The sequence below is a fragment of the Solea solea genome, chromosome 4, assembly GCF_958295425.1.
Source record: "Solea solea chromosome 4, fSolSol10.1, whole genome shotgun sequence".
Classification (NCBI taxonomy): Eukaryota; Metazoa; Chordata; class Actinopteri; order Pleuronectiformes; family Soleidae; genus Solea; species Solea solea.
Window position 1 is genome coordinate 6,826,921 of NC_081137.1, and position 26,063 is coordinate 6,852,983.

A 26,063-nucleotide genomic window follows, 5' to 3' on the forward strand; every position below is an offset into this window, starting at 1 on the left:
CCTCGTGTGTTGGACAACTGTGTGCTGGAGAAAGTACATGATTCTTATGTCTCAAGTAGTCAGGAGGAAAATTTGGCAACACCAATCTCAGAGAACATCACACTCATTATTGTTTGGTTGGTGATTTCATTTCTGGCGTTTTGTGGCAAAAAACTTTGTTGGCAATTAGAACACGTCGACTTAACATGTACAGCAGTTGAGAGCGAAATCAGCTGAGTAAGACATTGATTAGTCTGATTGTAATTCCTTCATCATCTGTGTTTGAGTTCAGTCTCCATTAACCCTCGCTACTGACCCCATTCAGTTTATCACGCAGTCAGAGAGCGAGCAGACCCTCTTCCTCTTCGCGGCCTCAAATCTCTCGTTCCTCTGTGGCAGCCGTCACACCACAAACCCTTCAAAGAGCACTCCTGTCACTGGACCCGTTTCAACCCTCATCGCTTCATTTCTCAACAATCTCTGTGTGTGTGTGTATGTTGTCTCTCTTCAGTGCTGTACTTGCTGGCCTGTCCACCTCAGATCGCCGTGTCCCACACAACTGCTTGTGGCCTTTGGCAGGGTGGTGTGCCAGTCTTTCGAGGCTCAGGTGTCCGTCTCCAGCTAGGGAGGATGGGCATGCTGTCCTGCTTGTACAGGCTTTTGTCAGGACGCCTGTGGGCCTTGATCTCTTTGCACAGGCAGCGTTTACGCTCGATGACTTCCAGCAGCTTGCCGTCCCTCTGCGTCTGCGCTGTGGACGGGGTGGTGCCTCCGCCGACAGGAGGCTGTCCCTGTGCCAGCTGGGCGAGCTGCTGGAACTGCAACTGCAGGTGGTGCTGCTGCTGAAGCTGCTGGAGCTGCTGCTTTAACTGCAGCTGCTGCTGGTGAAGCTGAAGCTGCTGCTGCTGCCGAGACACACTGGGACTGCTGGGACTGCAGGGGGCTTGAGGCTGGGCCAGGCCATGCAGCTGGAAACAGATTCATGATTTATTGACACATGTAAAAAGAAAATTACAAATTATGAATGCATAAGACATTCTCCAGGGTGTGTGTATAATATATGTATATATCTAAAACTTTATCTATGTATATGTTTGTAAACACAGCTTAAACAAACTGTTATCCCTACCCTTAATGTTAATGCCTGACAAAACCTTAACCTCACCATAATTCAAATCTAAGCCCTAAACTTCACTTTTTCTGCCTTTTTCAGGACTACTGGTCAGTGTTTTTTTGCAGAAAAGTTCCTAAAGAGGCAACTAATACAAGAACACACACAGACACACACACAACACAACACTGTAAAAACAAGTAACTTTTAACAACGATTAACAAACTTGATCTAGAAGTCTTAAAGTGAAAGAGTTAAAGTGGAAAACCTATGGTTCTCAAGCCTGTCCTGTTTGTATTGTCATTAGTAAACCACTGCATGTTGTTAGGCTGTTATCAGCCTGGTAAATTACAACCGTAAAATTGCTATTAATTGTTGTATTTGATTATTTTTACATGTATTGTCCATGTCTTTAGTGCTGGCGCTGAACCAAATGACCCCTCGAGGTTTATAGACATACCTCAAATGTTCAATGCAACTACAGTTCCTACAGTCCGCCACCGGGATGCAGTATTGCTTCATCTCTTACGGGTTGAGGGAGGGTCAACCAGACGCATGCAAACAGTCTCTGCAGCACACTTTAACTGCGTCAGCACTTGCTATGCAGCCAGAATCTGGGCAAAATGACTGCAGCTCATCTCACCAAAACACAGCACAGCATGTTCTCTCATCTGCTATTCTCATTTACTCATAACATATGTCATGTACTTCTGTGGCTCTTATTCTTTTGAGGCAGGCCAGAGCCTCATTGTGCTCAGTGGGCATATCTGCCGGCTATAAATAGACCAGTGTCTCTAAGAGGGAAGGGAAGTAATAATGAGAGTAATATTAATGTTCATTCCCCAATCGCCCATGAATGAAGTTAATAGAGTCCACGGTTATGGAGGTAGATATTCTAATGAACATTCACCTGATTCAGGGCCTCTCGTGCTGGTAGACTGCTCTGCCTCTGGACGTCTCCTGTACCCACCTGTCTCACTCCAGCAGCAGAGGAGGAACGGCCCAGCCGCCCCACTTCTGTAAGGAAACAAACATCACCCCCTAATGAGAACACTGGAATATACTGTAAGTAGTGGGGAAGTGGAACACTGGATGGATCCCTATTGTCCATTTTTGTGGGTGCCCCTGTGTATAAGAGTGTCTCCTGTGTTACCTCTTCACTTCCAGGGTCCTTTGATTTTTTTCATTCATGCATTCATTCATTCATTCATTCATTATCTACTACTTTGTCTTCCACAGGGCAGGTCACAGGTCGCCAGTCCATCACAGGACAAACATGCAGTATAGAGATGAACAATCATTCACTAACACACTCACACCTATGGCCAATTTAGAGTGTCCAATTAACCGCTGCATGTATTTGGACATGTGGGAGGGACGCGAACCGCCATTTTCTACTGCTTTATCCATACATTTGCATTTATTATTATTTTATTTATATTCTTGTTTTCTTGCCATATGATAACTTGTATTTATTATTTGATTTGATTCATTTGAGAGATGGACCTATGGGTGAAACTGAGAGTATATGTCAACAGAGCTTTTTCGTTCGTAGCTGATAATTTGAGTTATGATCATAAGAAGAACCAGTCAGGAAGTGAATGCTACTGGTGACTGCGCCATGGTCTCTCTTTCTGACTCTCCCATCCAGACTTAAATGCAGCATTTCACTCTGCATGGGACCCAGGAGTTAGAAGCTATGTCAGCGTAAAAAGACGATGAAGACTTGTATTTACCTCCGTTGCGACAAGCAGGGAAGGTCTGGCAGGGAAGAGGGAGTCCTGCTCTGGGCAGCTGGGCTCTGAATCCTCGGCTGTTATCCACACCAGCCAAGGACTCACTGTGACCAGGCGCCCTGCTGGTGGCGCCGCTGAAGTGCACTGGGATGCCTGAGTGTCCTCCTCGAGAACCCATCCCCAGCTCGTCTTTATCCATCCTTAACAGGGCGTCAGCACTTCCATTCCATGCACGCCCTTCATCCCCTGAGATAGGATGAATATTTAAAAAAAATTAAAAATTAGAATACCTAGTGATATTTATTATTATTCTGCCTCTGTTTGCTCCTCATGAACAGAAATAATGTAACATTATAGTTCGCTGTGTCTTTTAAAATGCTGTATTTAAAGTGACACACTAGCTTTAAATGAGACATTCAAAATGAGCTCTGACTTACTCTCTGTCTCTCTGCTCCCGTGGCTGAAGGACAGTTTCCTCGTCATCGGCCAGTAAGACCCCTCATCTGCCATTATGTTGGCACTGCTGTCCCAAGGCATGAAGCCGACTTTTGAATGATGGGATAAAGGCCCGAGATGACTCTTGGATGACCCCTCACCTACACCAGTGAGACTCGATGGCTGTTGCAGGGACGGCGTCTGAGAGCCTCCTCTCAGACTGTCATAAGCTGGTGGTCTCCGAAAGCCACTGGACGGGTAAGTCCACAGCAGGGGGCTGTCTGCAGAGGGCGGCTTGTACGCCGGCAGACCGTGCGGAGTGTGAGAGCGAAGGTGCGGGCGAGAATGAGGACGATGGGATGAGGATAATGAAGTAGGGGTTGAGCTGGTGCTGCTTTGAGATATTTGGCTGCTACTGGCTGTAGCACTATCCATCTGTAAGGAACGTGGACCGTCCTTGTCCCGATCCCTGTCTCGATCCCTGTCTCGATCCCTGTCCCGATCCCTGTCCCGATCCCTGTCTCGATCTCTGTCCCGATCCCTGTCCCGATCCCTGTCCCGATCCCTGTCTTTATCTCTATCTTTTTCCCTGTCTTTATCTTTTTCCTTGTCTCTGTCTCTTTCCCTGTCTCTGTCTCTGTCTCTGTCTCTGTCTCTGTCTCTTTCCCTGTCCCTGTCTCTGCCTCTATCCCGATCCCTCTCTCTCTCCCTGTCTCTGTCCCTGTCCCTGTCCCTGTCCCTGTCCCTGTCCCTGTCCCTGTCTCTGTCTCTGTCCCTGTCTCTGTCTCTGTCCCTGTCTCTGTCCCTATCTTTGTCCCTGTCCTTGTCCCTATCTTTATCCCTCTCTCCTTTATCAGACTTTAAGAGGAAGCTGACAGACTTGCCTTCCCTGCCTGTACTTGAGGTTTGGGTCTGGACTGTGGCCTGGCTGGAAGTCTGTGAGCCGCTCTTATTTGGAGCAGGAGAGTCTCCCCTGTCTGGTTTGCGATAGTGATGGTAGTGCGAGGGGCGATGGTGAGGATGGTGATGGTGATGGGAGTAAGGGGAGGTGGATTTGGAGGAAGGAGGCAGAGGTGTGGAGTGACTCCTGGCTCTCAGACCAGGAGCTGGGCCTAACTGGGAGTCTCTGCTGTGTTTGTCCTGCTGGCTCGATGAGGACGACTCCTTGGAGCCAGACAGGGATATAGGAAGATTAGAAGAGGCTGAGGAGGACATGCTGGCTTGAGTTGTCACACTGGATGTTTTAACAGATGCAGACGCTTTATTTTGCACACCGACTCCACTTGAGGCAGCCGCAGGCTGAGGGAAGGCAAGCAGCGGAGGCCGGTGCTGTAGAAGATTAGGGAAAGGAGCTGGAATCTTTGTGTTGGACTCGGCCTCAGATTTACTCCCTTGCAGCAGGTAAGGAGTAGGAGCGCGTGGTGTGTGTGGACTAGTGGACAGGACCTGGGGGACAGGGGTGGAGGATGCAGAGGAAGGCAGAGGAGACGAATGAGAGATCGACACAGTAGCTTTGGGTTTGGAGTAGGAAGGAGAGGAGGAGGAGGGGCGTGGCAAAGACGAGGAGGTGCTGGACGAGGAGGGAGTGACGTGGTAGTGTTTCGAAGTTTTAAGTTTCTCATGTTTGGTGGGAAGGTGTCTGTGCGAGTCTCTGTTCTCCTGGGACGGGTATTTCATTTCCTCATAGATGGCCTCACTCTGGTCTGAGTCAGAATCAGGTGTGGTGGCCACAGGGGTGACAGGGTGGGGGGTGGCTGTCTGGCTGTCTCTGGTGAACACTTGGCCCACCATCTCTATGTAGACTGGCTCATCCTCGCCATCTCCTGTCTGAATCTGAGAGTCTGCAGCCTGGAAAGGCAAGGATGTGGAAGAAGGAGGCACACGTGGAGGAAGTGGGTCAAAGGACAGCTGGGTGCTGGGACTTCTCTTGGGCTTTAAAGGAGGCACCTTCTTTGTTCCAATCTCTCCAGAGTCGGATTTCTTCATGGCTATATGATGAAAGAAAATTCAAGTCAAGAAGAAGATTTCATAGGCTTTTAACTGTAAATTTCACAATAAATTACATCATTATCGCTTTACAGACTCTAACTTAAACCATTTACAACATAGTAAGGTGTTTTTTGTGTTTGTTTTATTGTGCAATTACTATAGGTATGTAAAGCGTAATTAATAGTTAAATATAGTATTTATACAAGAAAATACTGCTAAATCTAGTGTGAAATTGCATTAATTATGCACTAAATAATAGCAAGAGAAAACAGCTGTACATTTTACAGTAAGTGTAGAATCAGGCATATGAACTACCATTTCTTACCATTCTTTTTCTCTGAGTGTTTGCCCTGGGAGTGAGATGGTGGAGGAGGTGGCGGCGTCTCTGGAGGTCCTCTGCTGTCAGCGGATGAGGAGCTGAGGCGAGTGGTCGGGTGACGTTTGGGTTTGGCTGGGGGGCAGCGGCCACAGTGTTGGGATTGGGTGTCAGAATAATCTCCGTTCTCTAGACTCGTATCCCCGGCGCCGACAGCGTGGCAGGACTGCGAGCGTGGCGCCATGGCGGAGGCACAGGAGTGAGGGGACAGGTCCTGGGAAGCTGGCATGGTCATGAAACCCATGCGGAAATGCCGGCGGAAAGAAGCCAAGTCACGGACTTTGCCAACAGTCGCTGAAGGGTCATTTTGAGTGGAGCTGCAAGAAAAATATCAAAGCACAAGAAATCATAGTGGTGTGGAAAAATACATTCATAGAGTAGCTTTTGTATTCAGCTCCCTCTTTCACTCCCTTGTTGGACATGAAACATTGCTCTTTTTTCTCCTGTAAAGAAACGCCTGCAGGGCTTTTATGGCCAAAGGGAAAACCCTGGAGACACCTCCATCTTTCGCAGCCACATATCTTTCCATCTGAATTTTCTCCACATCTGCTGCCTTTTCAAGCACATTCAATTAGGAAGTCAATTCCCTTGTCTCTGTGTGCACTGCGCTGCCGCAATTCCCCTATTTACTGTATATCTTTACGTCCACGGGCCCACATTTGCAGTCTGTTTACACGAGGAGCGTTTAATCTGTTACCATGGGCGTAGTTGGGATTTTCATGTCTTTGAAACCATCATGGACACAAACTCCCACAGCAATTAATAAAAGTGACCAGGGGTGAAAATCTGCAGGGTTTTACCAGAGTGACAACAGTCGAATTTTCATTTCCCAGCAGCACATAAAAACACATGCCCAGTGCATGCCTTTTATTCCATGATCAAAGTAAGATGCCACATGCTCGCCGATAATCTGTCATGGTGACTGTTTGAATTTATTTTCATATATTTATTTATATATCAAAAATCTTGTTGATTACTATACATTCTTGTATAAAGTACCTAAAAGAGATACTTTAGTAGAAGTATCTTACCAGTATATGACATTTACTGTACTTAAGTATCAAAAGTCATTTTCTGATATAAAATGTACTTAAGTTTAAGAAGTAAAAGTGTTAAAAAAGTGAGGAATTAGGGTTGAGCCATGGGCGAGTCCAGCTGGAAGGGTGTGGGTTCAATTCCTGGCAAACAAAGTATTTGTACTCTGTTACATTACAACACTGCACACTGGACCTTCAAGTAAAACCGATTGTTGTTCATTTATGGCCTGGCGGTGAAAGGTACTGATGCTGAAAACTGGGCTTGAGCACAGTTCACACATCACGTGTCAGTGACTCCGGTTGTTGACATTACAAACGGTGACGTTTGTTGACCTGCATGCTGAGTTCCTGCTTCACTTCACAGTGACACTGGAAGAAATAAAATTCCAGTGGCCTTTAAGGCAACTGGGAACAGACAAGGTCGACTCCAATTTAACAGACTTTTTTACAGAAATGACAGAAGTAAAATATCACAGGAGTGAGGAAAATGATTTGCATCTGTGCTGGAAAAAAAACTCCACATCAAAGTAAGGTAAAAGACGAAGTCTCAAGCGTGTGTTGATCCCATCTCAGCAAACACACATCTGCATATCCACAGCTGAGAAATTGTGTCTCCAAGCGTGTAATTCAACATCTCAAATGCTTGATTGTTACATGCAAGTGAGTCATTGCAGCACATCGTAATGTCATATGAAGCAGGAAGAGCCCAAGACAATTTCATCTTACAGTCAAAAGAGTGCGTTTGCATCTTTATATTTGTGTCCTTGAGCGACGGTGGAGATGCACTTGTGACTCGCTCACAATCGACACACTTACTACACGTCCAAATTTAGCCCAGAACAGAGGCTGAGCGGTTCCTTCTCGCACCTTGAAGTGTTCTTATTCTTTTCCGTCTTCTCTGGGCAGAAGAGAAATTGAACATCTTCACACCTAAGATTAACCTGCTGATCTGCAGCAATTGGAGGATGCACTTATTTGATTCTTGCCAAATAGTTAGATGAGAATATAACACTTTATATGGTATATTGTTTTTTTTTTTTTAAATGTTTAATAAGGAAACTAGACTCAGCATTAGCTTAGTATAGCAACAATACTGAAGGTAACAATCCACTTCACAGCAAAACCAGAAGCACATCAATAATTCTGTGTGTTGAATGTGGGACTATTTCACTGTGTTCCACACATAATACTGAACTGAGGGATACAAGTGCCATACTTCAAATCACATCAAACTCTCTCTATATAGCACCCTCCATGCAAAATTGTAATACAAAGTGCTTGTAGTCACATCTGGCTTTGTCGACATGAAAATCACAGGCACTGTCAGCAGATGAAGGATATTTCCTGGTTCTTTTACTCCATGGAACAAAGAAATCATTCAAACGGAATCATTTTAGTTTGTGGACAAAACGTGACATTTGAGAACGTCGTCATTTCCATGTTTGAGAAACACAGCGTCAACATTTTCTGACATTTTACGGACCAAAACAAGTACTCTGAATCCAAATAAGCACCAAAAAAAAGAGAATGATAATCCAATGCCAATCAAAGATTATCCACTGATTCTCTCCCCCCCCCTAATAATCCAAGAAGCTTTTTGCTGAAGACATCAAGTAAAGATCTTTTTGCCCCGAGCAGCTCCTGTCCTATTTCTAATCTACCTTTTTGGGGCAGAGTTTAAAAGTGGGTAAAGTTTAAAAAGCTGAATTCAAGTCAAGTTGCCCTCATTCTGTTGGACTTTACTGACATATCTGACACACTACATGACACTAATTGATTGCCTTAAGTTATGGGGGACTGTCTCTAGAAAGGTTTGGAACTGATTCGAGTCCTCTTGTGTACCTGAAGGAAAATGAAGAGGAAATCAAAGCAGTAAATCTGTCTATGGATGTGTCTAATATTATCATTGTAGTGTTATTTGCCAGAATCTGATGGTGGTCGTTGTCCCTAAAGCCTCTGACAACCCACATAATCTTCACGCAGGTGTGAACATCTCAAGCAAAGCAATACTATATTTTGTCTGCCTACAAACACAACTTTTAAGCTTCATGACATATAAAACTGGACAAAATAACGAACACGTTCATATTCAGCTACCATTCAGCTAATAAAACTGAAGTGTTGTGACACATGGTTTAGATATTACCGGTTGGATATAGCAAATAAATTCCCCTGGTGGGTTTTCTGAGATAACAAGACAAAACAGCAACATATTCGGTGTATCCAGGTTGGTAAACCTTGAGAAGTTTCACTTTTAATGTTCCTTTTTAAGGGTTTGATGTTTCCACCCACGGCCCTAACGCACTCACCGACATTTCCCCTGACTCCCCTGAGTCTTTTTTTTTACAATATTTCATACTGAAGATGGTGAAACATTTTGCAAACAGAGTCTTTGAAGTGACTGACAATGAAAAATGGCAAACTTATTTTCTTCTTCTGTCTACACCCGGCCTCATCTGTTAACACGCTAATTGTGGAACCTTTCAAGAACAGTGTGACTTGTATAATATTTTCGGTCTTGAACGTGTTGCAGGTGTCTCTTTGTACTTTTACCTGTTAAAGTTAAAGTAAAGTTTTTACATTTGTAATTTATAAAATTAGATAGCACTTATTAAATTGATTTTAAGGGATTGATTATTCAAATTGGATACTCTAAATTGATGTACCCTGCCTTTCTACCCTCATGTGGAGGATAAAGCAGTGCAAGATTCATTCATTTTAAGGGATTTCGAAGGCTTTATTTAGTTATTCACTCTCACCTGAGTCCACTTGTCTCACAACTGTGTATGAGAATTAATAATCGGCCACCACCACTGGGAATAGACTGTCTACCCATCTGTATTTTTAAAAGTCTGAAAACTCACCTTTAGTTTATAACATTTAGTCTTTTCTTTAGTCTCAAAACCTTACACTATCCATCGGTGCCCTTCATACAGCTTTCTGTGTCTCCCTGTACTCTCTCACCGCCTCTGGAGTTGTTCTGGTCCTGCCTCAAATCCTTTTTGGTTTCAAACCTTTTGTCCCCCCCCTCATCCCTGACCCTGCTCTGCTCCAAATCATCCCTGGCCATGTCCTGCTTCTCACCTCTGCTGCTCTGGCCCCACTCAGCTCTGCTTTCATTGCTCATCATGTCCTGTCCATTTGCAGCCCTACACCTCCGCTGGCTCGATGCTGCAGCCAACACAACGCTGATCTCTGCAGCCAACACAAGGGCCTCCAATTACCACTGCCAGTCAGAATATGCTTTTAATCCTCTTTGGCACAGCTGGAAATTTGGTGAATTGCAGTCCGATTCTCATTTGGACTGTCCGTCTCTTATCTGTCCCCCCAGATGCACAACATCACACACTTTAATAGACACAAATACACCTTTCACATGTAAAATGTGTAAAATATACCTCAGATACCTCATCTTAAATGCAACAATATTCTCTACTGCCAAACACGCAGTAGAGAAATAGCTGCAAACATTGTAAACCCTTGTGCAGAGTACAGGTACATGCAGTACTTTAATGTGCATCCACATTACCTCGCGGAACCATTAAGGGAGTAAATAACCCACATCTGTATAATGCTGTTTAATAAAACATGAGGACTCATTATGCCTTAAAGGTCGGAACCCCTGATAAACATACTGTATGTAAGGTAAGGGCAAAATAATCACATATGCATTGAGACAAATGAGGCAATAATTCTATTTAATGCCCTGTTGCAGTGGTTCTGTCTCCATTTTTGACCTCTGATATAAAGTAGTTTATCTCATCTACAGAACACATTCACTTCATGATGAGCGGCTGTTATGCAGATTCGCCCAATACTCAAGATTCAGGCGAAACCCCGACGACTTTAGGAACTGCGCTTAGAATTCAGATTTTCCAAATGAAACTCACTCATGCCAGATAAGAGGTTTATATCCACACTGTACTGTACTCGCATGTAATCCCACATATGCTGCTGCGAGCTCATCCTCTCACCTCTTTTTGCTTCCCTCCTGGTCCCTCTGCCTCCAGTCCAAGCGACTCTTACGGTACAGCAGGTTCATGTCGCTGCGGGGTCGCTCCTCCTCGCACCCTGTCACAGCGCAGTGCAGCCGCTTGCTTCGCCTCTCTATGTCACGCAGGAAATTCTCGACTGCCACATCCTGGGCTGAGCCAGAGCTCATGGTATAGAAGGAGGCTCGGGAGAAGGGGACGTACGGCACGGGCAGCCTCCTCCGACTCACCTAAACAAGAAGAAACAAGGGCAATGTTGCAGCTCATTAATCATTAAAAACCTATTTAACAGTTTCCCAGCCTTATTGCTGCCGACAACATTGACACCGACTACTTCGTTATGTGGCTACACACGATGAAACCCAAACGATCGACCCCCAAACTAGTGGGAGAACTTTAGAGGAGTCACGGCATATCACAAACAAACCTGCCCATTAGTCCAAATGGCAGAGATGCATGATGCGTGCTTTTGTTTACGTTTACCTCTAGTGTATGACATAAACCCATTTTTCTTTCATTAATCCAGTTATGAATATTTGAGTGAGCGCAGTAACTCAGCTGCAGCGTCTCTGGCTGCAGGCCCTGCGATGATGGTCTAGCTCAGCCAGTCTGCTGCAGCCAGACAGTGATGTGGTTTGTCATATGTAGCGCATGCACAACTTCCTACTCACGCTCTCCCCATGAGGAGTCAGGCTTGTTGTGGGGCAGATATCTGAGGCACTGACTGTGTTTTCGTGGTGGTGAATGTGAGCGCGCAATGCAATTGGCTAAAAAAAAAAAAAAAAAAAAAAAAAAAAGCACAGCTGTGTTTCCAGAGTGTGTTTTTTTTTTCATCGTAAATAGAAACAGTAGTCGACACTGAAACGTTATCATCACTGCATCTGGCATCAGTTTGTTTTGAAGTGAACTGAACAAAACTGACTTACTTCCATATGATGCATTTATGTTTTAGGTCACCGTATCTCATAAAGACAATATGTCACAACATCTGTCTTAAAGCTGCAGTGTGTAACTTCTGGTGATTTCTGTTGAACAGAACGATGCAACACTTTTGGTGCTTTTCCATTGCACCGTTCAGGCACATTTTGTTTTTTTCCTTTTCCATAGATAGCACCTGGTACCTGGTGCTTTTTTTTTAGTACCTGATCTGGCGAGGTTCCAAGCGAGCTGAGTACTATATGTGAATCTTTTTAATGAACTGATTCTAATAATTCAGTACACCAAAGAGAACTGCTTTATAAGTCACTCGTCTGTTTATGTCGCGTATAAAACAAAGTCACGTGCAGTTTCATGCAGCCGTGCTATGATGACTCCGCCCACGTTGAGGAGGTACTATAGTTATGGAAAACCATATCAAACCGAGGCGAGCCGTGCTGGAACTGTAGAGTGGAAAAGCACCATATTTGTAAGCGTTATCACTGGTGTTTATTCAAAGCGCATTAACATCGTCAAGTAAGCATCAAGAGCCGAACATCTATGCCAACACCAGGGTGTGAGAATTAGTGACATCTAATGGTGAGACTGCAGATTGCAACAAACAGGGGATTCCTCCTCCTCCTCCTCCTCCTCCTCCTCCTCCTCCTCCACGCACCCTCACAGGGAACTATGATGGACTTCCCAGAAAGGATGTAAACACTTTTTCACAACACCCTTAACTCTTCCACTCATTTCCTCCTCCTCCTCCTTTGTTGACATGAGGCAAGATGGCATACTTACGGCACGCTATATTAAATGTTGGCCAATAAAACCTCCTGAATGTTATATACTGGGCCATTTAGCCCTCAAACCAGCCGAGTGAAGGAGGAGAAGCTGCAAAGAAAGGGAAGATGAAAGCAGTAAAGCAGGATTATGGATGCCAACTGCTGTAAAACACCGAGAACAACAACAACACACCCTGTTTTTGTTCTTACTTATACTTGTCGTGATTCAAAAACCCCAGATCATTAATCATAGACCTATTCATTCATATTAGCACTCTATGTGCGGTCTCCCTGATGTGATCCACTCCAAAAGTTAATGAGTGCCCCTTCAGGTCACACCCCACCCTTCCCACCACGTTTTAAGATTTCTTTTGTAATTAAACTGCGTGTGCGTCTAATGTAATGAGCTCTGAAAGCATCTTTGTCTAAGGACGCACGCATGAAGGAGCCATAAAAGATACATGACATTTACATTTCCCAGCAATATAGCTAGAAATCGTATGATCCCATATACTATACAGCTTTATTTTACTATTATTAGAAAATCCCTTACCAAAAAAAAGAAAATCCACAGTAACAGCACCAGGCACTTTCACCTGGGCATGGCAGCATGTTGAGCTGTGTAACTGTGCGTGATCCTTTTGTCACAGCTCAGTGTGTGTGTCAGCGTGGCTACTGCTATTCCTGTAGCCCACAGGTCTGACCACAGCCTCGACCACACTGCTGCTGCCAGGCTTTGCCGGCTCAATTTTAATTAGGTTAAGGAAGCTGCGGCTGTAGGTTAGGATTTCGTTAGCGGGAGCTTTGATTCGGGGGTTTCTGGGATCTGGCAGCTGAGCAGGCAGCCCTGCAATTGCCGCATTACATGCTGTGGGTTGGCGTGCAATTAGCTGAGCCAAAAGAACCGCGCAATCCCTCCGTCTTGCATCTGCAGACAGGCTCGTCTCGTCAAGCGGCTGCAAAAACCAAAACAAAGCAAAAAACAAGCAGCACACACTGATACATTCAGAGCATTTAGCAGGTTGTTTCAGGAGCATCTGTAGGGTCAGGAGTCGCCTCAGCCCCTCATTAGAACAAGGAGGCAGATGGAGCCATGATTCATATGACTGGATCTGCATGCAGTGCTGCACACTAATCATTCATGCACATAAGCAAACAGATCATACACAAATTCCCTATGTGCTCCGATCACATGCATACGCTCGGCGTGTCGAGCAGCAGTTTGAAATGCTCAGCGGCTGATTTCAGCGTGTGTTAACTGGTCAGATCGATGCAGATTACTATCAACGGAAAATTTTCGAGCTCAGATCTTTCACTGTCACTGATTTTTCTTTCTTTCTTTCTTTCTTTCTTTTTTTGACTGGAACACTTTGTGCTGCTGCAGCCCTCTGCCCTCCAGCCTCCACCTCCAGTGGCGATGCTGCACCTCACTGGGGGTGAGGCCGTAACGCCGCAGAGCCCAGGCACACAGGACTGGACCTGGCCTTAGTGTAGGGCCAATTTCTACACATAACATATTGAAAATGCACACTGATCTATTTTGGAGTTATATTACACCTTAGTGTTTTGCCAACATCCATAAAGATATTAGTGAAATATGCCAACGCTCCTCCAATACATTTATACGAAATACACACATTTGCCAATGGACTGTTATACATTAACCTTTCTCCCTCATGTCAGTGTTTAACATCTAATGTGACATGAATTTGATGTTTTTCTTATGCTTTATGAAAGTTCAGATTACACCCTTACATGGGAGGAAGGGGAAAGACACCGTCTTCCTCCCAAACTCCTGAACAAGTTTGCATCTTTTCAGGTCTGAATGAAAGAGCAAACTCGAGAAAAGCACTAGTTCTGAAGCGCAGACCTTGAATAAGGCTGTCCAGTTTCCCACAGAGTGAATAAACTCTGTACACTATCTCGCAAGGTCGTAAACTAACTGTTTTTTAAAGAATCTATCTGTATCTGCGTCACCAGAAAACGTCATCCTTTATTTCTCAAAACAAAGACGACCCAAAACATAACCTCATGGTTAGAGATAATTGGGTTACTTTTCATATATAATTACATCGTTTTCCTCTGGGATTAATAAAGTGTTAAGATTGAGATTTTGCATGATATAACTGATACTGTACATAAGCTTGGCCTAATTCACTTTCTCCTACACTGTACATCAATATATGTTCACCATGCAAACGTTGACCACAGACAGCCGTACTCGAACCACACACGGCGATGCAGCTCAGCAGCAGGGACTGAAGATGAGAGAGGCAGAGAGGGGAGCAGCTTACGAGACGGAGCAACAAAAAAAACAAAAAACGATTCACGAGAGGGATAAGCAGCTTGAGACGTAGTGAAGAGAGTGAAGGAGACGCCGAGGCAGAGGGAAGAAACAGAAGGGGGCACAGTGAAATAGGAAGGAAATAGAAATGGAGTCACAGAGGGAATACGTAACAAGGCCGAAGATACACGGGATTAGGCTGGAAATACAACAGAATGATGGCAGGAAGCATCTAGGCAGGGAATAAGCAAATGGAGGCAAGTGCGAGAAAGAGAGGATAGAAAAACAGTGAAAGGCAGCCAGACTACAAGAATGGGGGAGGGAGGTGAAATCAAGCCTCTCACACTAGTCGCTGTGTGTGGTCTCCTAGCAACACTGTCAGCCATGCATCTCTTCCTTAGCCACTGAGTATGCACAAAGCCGCATGTCAGTCTCATCATACGCGATAAACTCGGGTTTAAACTTCACTGCCGCTGCATTTGGAGGTGCAACTGATGCTCACGTAACAGCGCGGCTCATGTATTATCATGTATTATAAATGAGCGTCGCACCCGTGTGTGTGTGTTCGCATCCAAACAACCTTGCTATCGTTATTGATCAGTGATCACCTGAGCCACAACACACACTCTCAAGACAATGCATCGAGTATTGTTGTTGTTGTTGTTTTCTGACTGACTTTTCAGCCGCCTCTCTTTACTATAGCGCAATATTGCTGTTGCCTCCATGTGTGTAGACATAAAATGAATCACTTCCTGTGTGCAGCGGGGGGAACGTTGCAAGGCGAGAGTCATGTGGAGCCGACTAATGAAAGTAACAGACAAGTCTTTTCATATTTGACGGTTCTGCATACGACATCAATAATAACAACAATTCTGTGTCAATCAATATCATGCAAGATAATCATGTAGCGATACGTCACAATATCTGTCAAACTGAAGAAAACAAAACATGCTTTTATCATATTAGATTATTCTCTTTGACAGATGTATATCTCACTTTAGGTGCAACTCTGAATCATGAGTGCTTTTACTTTTGTCATGAGGGAAAAACCCTATAGATCGGGCAAATGAAAACTATTTAATTTAAGACTCTCAAGAAATCCTGAGCCACTTTTTATTTTACAAAATAGCTGTAAACACCAGAGACTGGTGTGACATAGCAGGCGGCACAATTTCATCACAGTTAAATGGCTGCCAAAGCAAAACCAGCGTTCAGAGAATAGATGTGGATCAGTGGTGAGAACCGAGGCCCACAGAGGATACGTTTCCTTCACTTATGACCTTGATGACGTGACAGTAAGGCAACATCTGGCTGAAATCTGCTCGTTCACGTCCAAATGCACAACTAGGGGGACATGATGAAATAATACAAATAACAATAAATTATAAAATAACATTTTCCAAACAAATGGCATTTTTAAATTCCTGTTGAGGAGAATATTGTATTTGTAAATATGAAACCAAACAACACAAAATATGAAGGTAAAACAACAATAAGTGATGGATTTACACCTAACCCTCAAAATGTTTTTTTTTTGTTTATTTTAACCATAAAAGGACCAAAGAATGTCCTGTAACTTAGTGCTTTTGCCCATTTTTACAGAATAACTTCCAATATCTGGCAGTTATTCACAATTTACTGCATGAAGAGTTAATTAAAATGAAAACAAATGAAATTTGAACAGCATAAAACGTAAAAAAGAAATTTCTCTATGTTTCTTTGTCTCTCAATGTGCAAAAACAGGCCAATAAATGGAAACTATATGTACAGGTGTTCTTCCCACTCTCTCCTCTCTGGCGACAAAGACACTGATTCAGTACGAGTGAAATTACCGTAATAACCGCATGTTGGCTTTTACGTGCAACTTCTCAGCTTTCAGAAAGCGCTGGGATTTTTCCGATATAGCACAAACTGTCGCGTAACTACGGCAATGCAAAGTGCACATAAAGAAATAGACTTAAAAGGTGTAGGCCGAAGCTCAAGCGTACTTTACCTCCTCACCTGTCAGCGTGTGATTTATAAAACAAAACAACAAAAACCCATATAATTAAAACACTCCTCTAATCTCCTCTAATCTCAGCAGATTGTTGCTATTCAGATTTACTAATTAAGCTCGAGAGGCACTGTGTTCTAAACATATATTTGATGTGTGCCTGGGATAAGAAGAGACAGATATTGTGCATCACTAAAACCAGAAGTCACTATCTCTACCTCTGGGCTGAAGATCATTGTGATTTTTTGGGGGGTTTTATTTTGCTGCTACAACATCCAGCCTGAACTTCTCTTTATGCACTGCTGTTGTGTGTTGAATGCTCGACAATATTGCATTGTGCAGTGAAAAGCCTGCGGCTGATGAGAATGGACAGGAGGCGGAGGAGGAGGAGGAGGAGGAGGAGGAGGAGGACGACGATGGAGAAGCTGATGTATCACTCCAGGCCAGGGGGTGGAGAGGAGGCGTTTTTGCAGAAATCTTATCTCATGTTTTGAGCATGAAGTAAACAGAATTGTATGTACACGAGCACATTGACCAAATGAAACCTTAACAACAACAAGCGGCGTCATTTTTGCTTCAACAAAAGAAGCCCCAAAACTGGGAGGTCAAAAGCCACACCGACTTTGCATTCTTCTCCTCAGCGTTGTACAAACTGAGTGACCACTAAATGTTTTATCGACTGCAACCAAAAATATCCATCAAAAAAAAAAAAAAAGGCCTTCTCTCCTCCCCTTCGCCCTGCGCTACCAGGACACAGCCTCGGGCCACAACAAAACTTGCAGAAATGCTGTATGTTTATCTCTGACAACAAAAGAATCCATTATCTTTCGGCTTGTGTTGCCTAAATAAACACCTTTTTCCAATGTGTGAATTGTAAATAGTGTCAAAATGCAGAGAGGAAAGAGCTGCAGTGAAACCTGCAATCAGGTAAATCCATACTTAGTAATGTAACACCAGTTTCTCCCAGGTCTGGAAAGATATGACCAGAAGTTGACCCATGTTTGCCCTTGCCGTCATCATCCTCTGCTGGAATCTGCAGTTACCAAGGTGACCCACTGCACTTAGCATACAGGGACACTCTCCGGCGTATAGATCGACGAGCGCCTTCCAACAACATTGCACGCGTGAGGATTAAAGAAAACTGCAAAAACACACAGCATCACATCACAGAATCAAGGGACGACGAGACGACTGAACCAGAGGAACGCCTCGTGCTGGGATGCTGAGAACGCGTGTAGGCATAAGCACTGCCGCCGGATGTGGAAAATCACTGTGTTCAAATGTTTCTGCAGGGGTTATTAAACATTATTCAGCAGTTCGCGGGGAGTAAACGCTCACAGTTTGGCCAGTTTGCATTCCCTCCGTTTCCGTTTGATCTTTGTATTTGGGCTGCCGAGACCCAGTGAAGGTGTAGTGCTGTGGGGAAAAGAGAGAGCTTTGAAAAAGCCCCTGCACGCACGTGCTTGTGCATGAGGCGACGAGCTCCCTCTCCACAGCTGCACATGCTTCACTGAGCCAGTATCCCTCTCTAACCAGGATCTGACTCTCTCTCTCTCTCACTTTTCTTTCTTTTTTTTTTTAGATGTGGATTACACAGCAATATTGTCCGTCCTCGTGTGAGGTTGTTCGGTTCAAGTTTATTTCTAGTCATGAAAGGAATTTTAACTTGATTTACAGGACGTCAGTAAACAGTTTCCTGAGGAGTTAATGGTCTGAATCACTAGTTTCACTACTTATGTTATATTGCTGAATTATGTTCCCATTTGGAGGAAAACGGCACATATGAGTGGACACCAGTGTGACTGACCGCTGATATTGTATCATAGGTTTCAGGTTGACTGCCAACATGGTAAAATCCCAATTCTTGAGGCTTCCGATTCTTATGGTTGACGTCGCGACTGGTTGTCACTTGAATACACTGGACTGGGATGCAATTAAGTGCACAATGCTGATATGAACAATGAGAAATGCTGTTATAACTCAGCAGTGAGGAGCAGTTTGGCTTCCAAAAAGCCAAAAAAGAACCTCGTCCTTTTGTTGTCAAGCAACAACGATTCTTTTAAGTACCTGGACATAAAAACAGCACCTCATTTGACTATAATTGCAAAGAAAATGTCAGATTTTCAGCTTAAATTTAATCAGCAAATCAACAAATGCTCAACAACAACTGGGACAAATCACATTAGCAAGGTGATTCACTGTAAATGCGTCTTTATAAAGCCTATGTGTCTCCAGTAACACAAAGTTCTTGGTCAGTGAGAAAGAATAGGAACCAAAGCTGCATCTGTTTCACAACAACCGGCACTAATTCCGGCGCTTTTATTTTATTCACCTATTAAAAAGCTAAAAACATCATAACCTCCCGCAGGCTGTCCCTGCCCCTACATGACAAAACTCATAAACTATTCAACAACAAATTAAGCAAAGTCCAATAGCCGGGGGTGAAATACGGGATCAGTTGAACATCACTGAAAACTAGACATATGATTTGCCTCACGGGTTGCAGAGCGTTGCTGCTCGGAATTCCCTTTGAAAGCCACAGAATTTAGAAATGAAAATGTTAGCACATATAGAACGACGCTGGAACTGTCACGGCAGATCGTGCTGATGTAACTGTAATAAGTGACTGAGAGCTGAAGTAGCAGCGTCGGTGTGATTTGCAAAACCAGGTAGGTACAGTAGGTAGGACACGAGTGGTCGCCCGGCATTTAAATCATCCTACTCTTTGTGCTGACAATCCCCAGATAAGCGAGTCATATAGCGTAGGCTGCACAGCACAATGACACACACACACACACAACACTCCCACTCGTTCATCTCATTATATCATGTCTCTTATGGTGCGTTCACTTGCACGACAGCAACAGCAAAAGAACAGGAGAGTTTCTCTGACAAGTCCCTGGTTTTTCACGCTGCCGCCGCGAAGGTTTTTTTGGTTTTATTTTGAAAATCACTAAGAGAGCATTTTAACAGTCTGCACTCGAGGAAGTGGAACATGTACGGGTTTGTTGGCCTTACAGGTGTGACTGACAGGCTTTCTGCTCCGAGTCTCACTTGAACAATTCCTATTCCCGTCAATCCTGCTGTTCGCTGCATCAACAGTGGGGACTAAGTGGGGGCAAATGGCAGATGATGGCAGCTCAAGCACTTTTTAAAAAAATAACATCATCTCTCCTCCTATAGGTCAGATTTTTTTCAGATTTTATAGGTCAATTCATCTCATATTGAAGCATATTGATTACAGGACTGTTTAAAACTCCAACAGTGAGAAGATGTCTGGCTTCCAATATATACAAAAAAAGGCAGTTTGATTTCTTTGAATTTGAGATCATTGGGTCAAGTTTGCTCTAATTGTCCTTTAGTAAATTTGACAATAATTGCAAAGAAAATGTCAATTTTCAGTCCGATTTGTTTTTTTAGCTTAAATCATCAAATACTGAAACGTACACATTTTACAAGGTTGTTCAATAAGAAAAAAATGCAATCGGCGCATGCTTTATTGTTTAAATGGTTTATAAAAAGGGATGGTATGTAGATTTAAAAAAAAAAAACAATGGGTAAATGTATCTGAAGTCACTGTGTACATTCGTCTAATGCACACAGTGTTGTTACTGTGACCTTTCGGGAATGTCGCGGGGCGATGAATTACACCACTGTGAGAAACGCCAAAGATCGTTACGCTCCACATCAGTCTCAGACCCGTGGATTCACATGACACTGAAAAGAAGGTCGGTGTGTTTAATGGAATATGAGATATATATATATATATATATATATATATATATATATATATATAGGAACTTTTCACAGCATGCAACTTACTGCCATGACCAGTACATTAGCGCCTGCTAATATCTTCGTGATTACGGTGACTTCACACTGACACCAGCGTGCCAACAAGAGAGGACGAACCGCTGGCTCGGAACTGTATTTATTTTTGAGAGGAAATGAACAAAGACGAGTCGCCTCAAGGATATCATCCCCGCACGTCATTACTCCTGACCACACACTGCAACGAGGACCGGGTGCTGCGTAAGACGCTTACAGATACAACAAAAGCATTTCAAGGGAAGATTGAGTCTGGGGTTTTCTCTGGCTAATTTGGCCCAGAGATCACAGGGTCTGACAACAGACATGGCTGTACGACCTTTTAAAGTCTGGAGCGAAAATCGTCCAGGTAGCATCACGATACAGCAGCAAAAAGAAAAAGGAAAACCATAAGACAACATGACAATAATTTACAGTAGGCAAAGTGAATTTCTTTATCATAATTAACTTCTTCATTGAGACACAAAACATTTGCAGTTTTGGGGTTTAGTTCTTTTTTGTTTTTGCACAGCATGAGTAAAGAGGCAGGAAAGAGGAAAGACAAAGGAGGATGACATCTAACAATGTCCAAGACTGGATTTGCACCCAGGACATGGCTAGTAAATGGCATGCCCTTTAATCAAGGAGCCACCAGAGGCAACCTTTACCTTCAGACCTATTAAAAAGTCACCACTGTGGCTGAGTCAGGAAAAAGTTCATTTGATTCACAGGGAACATATTTTTTTTTTATGTTGAAGTTGATGGGAAGTTAGGACACGAGATTAAAGGGACAGTTTGGGTTCATTAGACGTGTGGTTTTATGGAGGTATGGGACATCGAGCACGTCAACATTTTCTTGAACCAGCGCTGGGACCCTGACATCAGCTGTCACTGAAAACATGGCTGCCAGCAAGGACAGAAGGGAAAACCGATTTCAGCCACTTACCAAAAAAGCTCAACTCATAAAACGCCTGCTTAGGTCTACAAAAGAACACGTCAGTCATTTTATTTTAATTATGGCAACCAGGAGCCGTTGATCCACTGCTGAACTTATTGATGGAAGCCGTGTTTAAAATCCTTTGTTTGACACAAATTTTATAAATTGACTGTCTCCCTGTGAGCTACAACGACTTTCTCTATGGACATTGGTGCAGGAGAGTTAGTGGTTTACAAACTGAAGTTTGTAATGCCGAGACAAAAGATGCAAACACTTGCAGTCGTTTCACTCCTTTCCACTAACGCTTTCCTACATTTCAGTGCCCTTAGGTCTGTGCAAAGTATTTCATCAGTGCATCAATACTCAGAATAATTGTTTCTCACTATTAAATTGATGAATTCAACCAAATGACTAATAACTTCAGCTCTGGTGACCTGTTTAATAACCTTGACTCGTGTTATATTTACGAAGCATGTAAGTAGTTATAATACTTTAAAACCAGCGAGAGCAAAACTCCAATTGCCTTTGTGGTAAACGTATATATAGCTAAAATACAGATTTCTTCTAATTACAGTCAACAATTGAAACAAATAATGCAGTTTAAAATAAAATCTCCCATTAGTCAAACGACAGCAGTCCCTCACATGCTCATTATATCTGATCTGTCCCAGAGCTGACACACTCAAGAATCAATGAAGGAAAGAAGCACCTGCTCTGTCCTAGAATAAAAATAACAAAGCTAAACATAACTATAGCAACACAGCTGCACAACAGTAGCCTTTTATTATTATCATTATTATTATTATTACTATTTTGACCAACTTATTGACCTGCTGCTGCTCGATTTCCAGGGAGACATTCTGTTTGGGTGCTCCAGGAAATCCACAGGCACAAAAATTATAAAAAAACAAAAACAAAGCAATCACTGCTCATGCAGACATGGGGTATTCACTCAGCGAGAGAAATGGACTTAAAATGTCAGCATCTGCCACATCTGTCTCACATCCATCAGTCGGCTCGATCCCTGTTTTCCATCCCCGACGGCTGCTCTCCTCTCTGGCCATGCATTAGCCCTCCCTCGCCCTCCCTGGACTCTGTATGTTTGTGTATTTCTTTGTTCAAACTACACATTTCCCATCCTTTTTTAGGAATCGGGCACAATGAGCACTGACAACAAGAGCCTCTTCATAGATAAAAAAAAAAAAACCTCAAGCTTTCCTTTGTTGAAAACACTAGTGGCTTTATTTTCATTTTCTCTATCAAAACAACACAACAAACAGTGAGCTCTGCCAATGCAGGGTTAGTCCCGTTGCATCTTGACAAACAATGTGGTTATTTTTTACATTATCTAAAAAGCTCGACTCTCTGATTTGGGCTGATAAATCCTCAGTGACCCACATTCCCTGTGTTTCCACACAGTACTACACAGCCTGACCATGCAGATCCACAGACGGTATTTAATGTGCACCAGTGACACTGACACTTAAAGGCCCAGTGTGGAAGGTTTATGGCACTTTTTTTGTAGTATCGGCTCAGCTCGCTTGGAATCTCAAAAGCACCACGTACCAGGTACCGTCACTAATGGAAAAGCGAAACAAACCGAGTAGAGCGGAGCCGAGTCGCGCTCGAACTGTATAGTGGAAAAGCGTGTCAAATGTGGGACTCCACTCAACCCCTCCCGCTTACACGAGCACGTCAGGGAACTACAGCAGCCTTCACATACTAGATATTAGTTGCTCTTCCTCGTTTGGGTGTGACATAAAACGCACAAAGAGCTGCTTTTCTGCTGTAAAAACATGACATGGCAGGATGACAGTCTCCGTGCAGCGAGGGCCTTCCCTAGAGGACATTTAAGGGCAACAAAAACCAAATTAATTTTTTTTCTAAAGTGATTATACACTTTATCCAAACATACTTAAGGGTGGAATATTCAATTTGAGCCAATAAACCCTCCAAAATGTTACCCGCCGGAGCTTTTACTATACAAGTTGTGTGCGCCCAGCTTTTCCTCTGCATTCAAGGCACAACGCACAGTATGTGTGGCTCACAGCCTGCACTCACTGACCCCACAGTCACAGCTGCTCTCCCTCTCTATCTGTACCGGCTCACACTTACACTGAACGGCACCGACATCACGCCCTGTTTATCAGCATCTTGGTTGGTCTAAACGCCTCATTTTAAATCCGATGTGTTTTTTGGGTTTTTTTACACATTCACCTCCAAGGTCAAACAAGACTGACAGGTGATTAGTTTTAATCTGAGTGATAGTGGAGTGTCCACGATGGCAGTGAGTCATCCCTACAGAGGAATCATGATATTTCCACCTGCATTATTCATGTATGTGAGAAATGCTGTTTTTTGCCCTCAAACATATTATGTGCCCAAACCCTTCATGACAGACTGACTGATATGTCAAAATAAAAATGTCCTTTCAGTATAAACCTCCAAACAATATCTAAATCCACTCAGGTGGACGCAGCTCTGCGTGAAATAACTACAATTGCAGCCTCGTGCTTCACGCGCGTGGTGAATGAGATCTCCCAGTGGGGAGTGATGCTCGACTGGAGTGACTGTCACGCCCGCGGAAGGGGCGGGTGGGACGAGTGGGGTGGGGTGGTGGTGGTGGACGTACAACCACTACAACACTACCGACGCGTAAATGTGTCTCCACTGGAGCCTCATGGTCCATTTATGCGTTTAAAGAGTGGATACTGCGGCAATTTGGACGTCACTTGATTGTTTTTCTTCCAAAAAAGAAAAGAAAAGAAAAATGATGATGTGGCTGTCCCTGATCCAGACGCCTCTCCTGCACCTCAAACACGCGCCAACACATCCTCACCTGGCTGCGCGTGCACACACACACACACACACATCAGAGGAATACCGCCCATTCACACACACACACACACAGCTTATACACTCCCGATTTTTACAGCGTAAACACGCAGATGCTCTCCATCACGGCCTCGTGCACATCACTGAACTGCCACAGCTGTTATTTTGGTCCAGCATCAGCACCACTATACACTCATGCAGTCAGCTGATGATGATGATGATGATGATGGTGGTGGTGGTTTGTTTTTGGTGAAATATTTATCAGGGCATGTCACGACTGAACTTGTATTCATCCACCCTGTGTTTTGGGGGGCCTCGTGTTTACAGACGCGAGGATTCAAGGTTGAATCATGAGGCTCGTGCGCGCACAGATGCTCACTGTCAACCCCGCATGTCTTAGTAGTTAGGCGTGAGAGATAGGGAGGGAGAGGGGGAGAGAGATCCAGCAGCAGGTACAGCGCAGGCCCCGACTTCTCCACCGCAACCCAGCGTCATATTTCTCTCTGATAATGAGGTGTTTTGACTGTGACAGCTGGTGTACACGGCGCAGCGAGTGGAGCGATGCTTTTATGGCGCACGCACACACATGAAAACATGAAATGAATGAAGGTGCGATTCCTACCTTGGTAATTGAGTAGCCTATGGCTGGCGCAGATGAGCCAATATCCAGTTGCCCCGGCTCGTAAAAAATCAGACAACAACAAAACCACGCCGGTTGTTGATGACACAGCTGTCTGAGTGGACGGCAGGGAAACGAGGGGAATAATATGTCTCCCCTCTCCAGATGTGTCAATTGACGCGTAAAAAGGGGAGAGAGAGAAAAAATCAGTTATTCAGACGCACATCGGCCGGATTGACGCCTTTTCCTGACGTGAGAGAGTCCGTCCATTTTTATGATAAACAGCAGAGCACGCTGCGCGCGGAGCTGCTACCGAAGCTCGGTGCTGGCAGCCCGCTGTCGGAGGATCTGACCGAGAACGACCATGATGCGATTCAATGCGACGCTACAAAATGTTGCCCTGCAGACGCTCAGGTGAGACGGCGGCGGCGGCGGCGGCGTCATCGTCGTCCTGCTGTGTTTTCATTTAGAGAGAGAGAGAGAGAGAGAGAGAAAAGCCCCCGACTCGACCTCTGCAAAACAAACATGATGTCTGTTCAGCCGCGAGAGAGAGGGAGAGAGAGAGGGTGGGAGACAGAGAGAGAGAGAGAGAGAGAGAGAGAGAGAGAGAGAAATGCGCAGATATCAGCGCGCCAAGCTCTGGGCATCCTCACTGATGTGTATTTGCATCCATATTCATATTCATACACTGCAGACCACTTTCTTATTCATCTTTTTTTTTGTTGCTGTTGTCAGGAGACAAAACAACAATAATTTAAAACTAAAACATGCATGAACTCTGAGATTAAAGACTTATTTTCTGAGAAATTTAATCTCAGAATCCACGCATGTTTTAGTTTATTACTTTCTTCCAAAAGAAATCTTTTTACATGTGACCCTGATACTCTTCCCTACTCTCTGTTCTCTGATTTCCTTCCATCATGACAGAATTAAAGTATGTGCCCTGGAGAATGTGTTGAACAAGCCCCCTGTGTGTTTTTGGCATCTCTCCATCCAGACTTTGTGTTGCTTGTGCATTCATTCATTTTTTGCACACGTGTAAACAAATCTAATCAGATCAATTAAATGCTGAGCTGTACAAATGAGTTGTTTTCAGTGTATTAGGTGTATTTGACTTGTAAGTTGTGTTTTACGTGTACTACCAAGGGTAGTTTTAGCAAGTTTGATCATATTTTATTGTACAAATTATGTTTTATATTCATCATTTGATCAGTGTTATTGTGAGCAATGTAG

General features: G+C 43.9%; 1 protein-coding gene across 1 annotated transcript; it reads right to left on the minus strand.

Annotated features, from left to right (window-relative positions):
- LOC131458078 (neuronal tyrosine-phosphorylated phosphoinositide-3-kinase adapter 1) lies at positions 1-25,411 on the minus strand. The gene is made up of 7 exons (XM_058626782.1): positions 24,834-25,411; positions 10,638-10,885; positions 5,576-5,943; positions 3,264-5,249; positions 2,827-3,072; positions 2,001-2,107; positions 1-947 (listed from the first exon to the last, which is right to left on the minus strand). Exons 2-7 carry the CDS (start codon positions 10,823-10,825, stop codon positions 516-518), a joined length of 3,327 nt encoding a protein of 1,108 aa, XP_058482765.1. The 5' UTR covers positions 10,826-10,885; positions 24,834-25,411; the 3' UTR covers positions 1-515.
- Positions 25,412-26,063: the final 652 nt, after the last annotated feature.

Bases quoted from the DNA above. Each gene is read 5' to 3' on its own strand.
- LOC131458078 (XM_058626782.1), bottom strand. From the start codon at position 10,825: ATGAGCTCTGGCTCAGCCCAGGATGTGGCAGTCGAGAATTTCCTGCGT. The intron at 5,944-10,637 runs GTGAGAGGATGA...TTTTTCTTGCAG, and splicing joins CAGGAGGGAAGCAAAAAGAG to CTCCACTCAAAATGACCCTT. The intron at 948-2,000 runs GTGAATGTTCAT...ATCTGTTTCCAG, and splicing joins CACGAGAGGCCCTGAATCAG to CTGCATGGCCTGGCCCAGCC.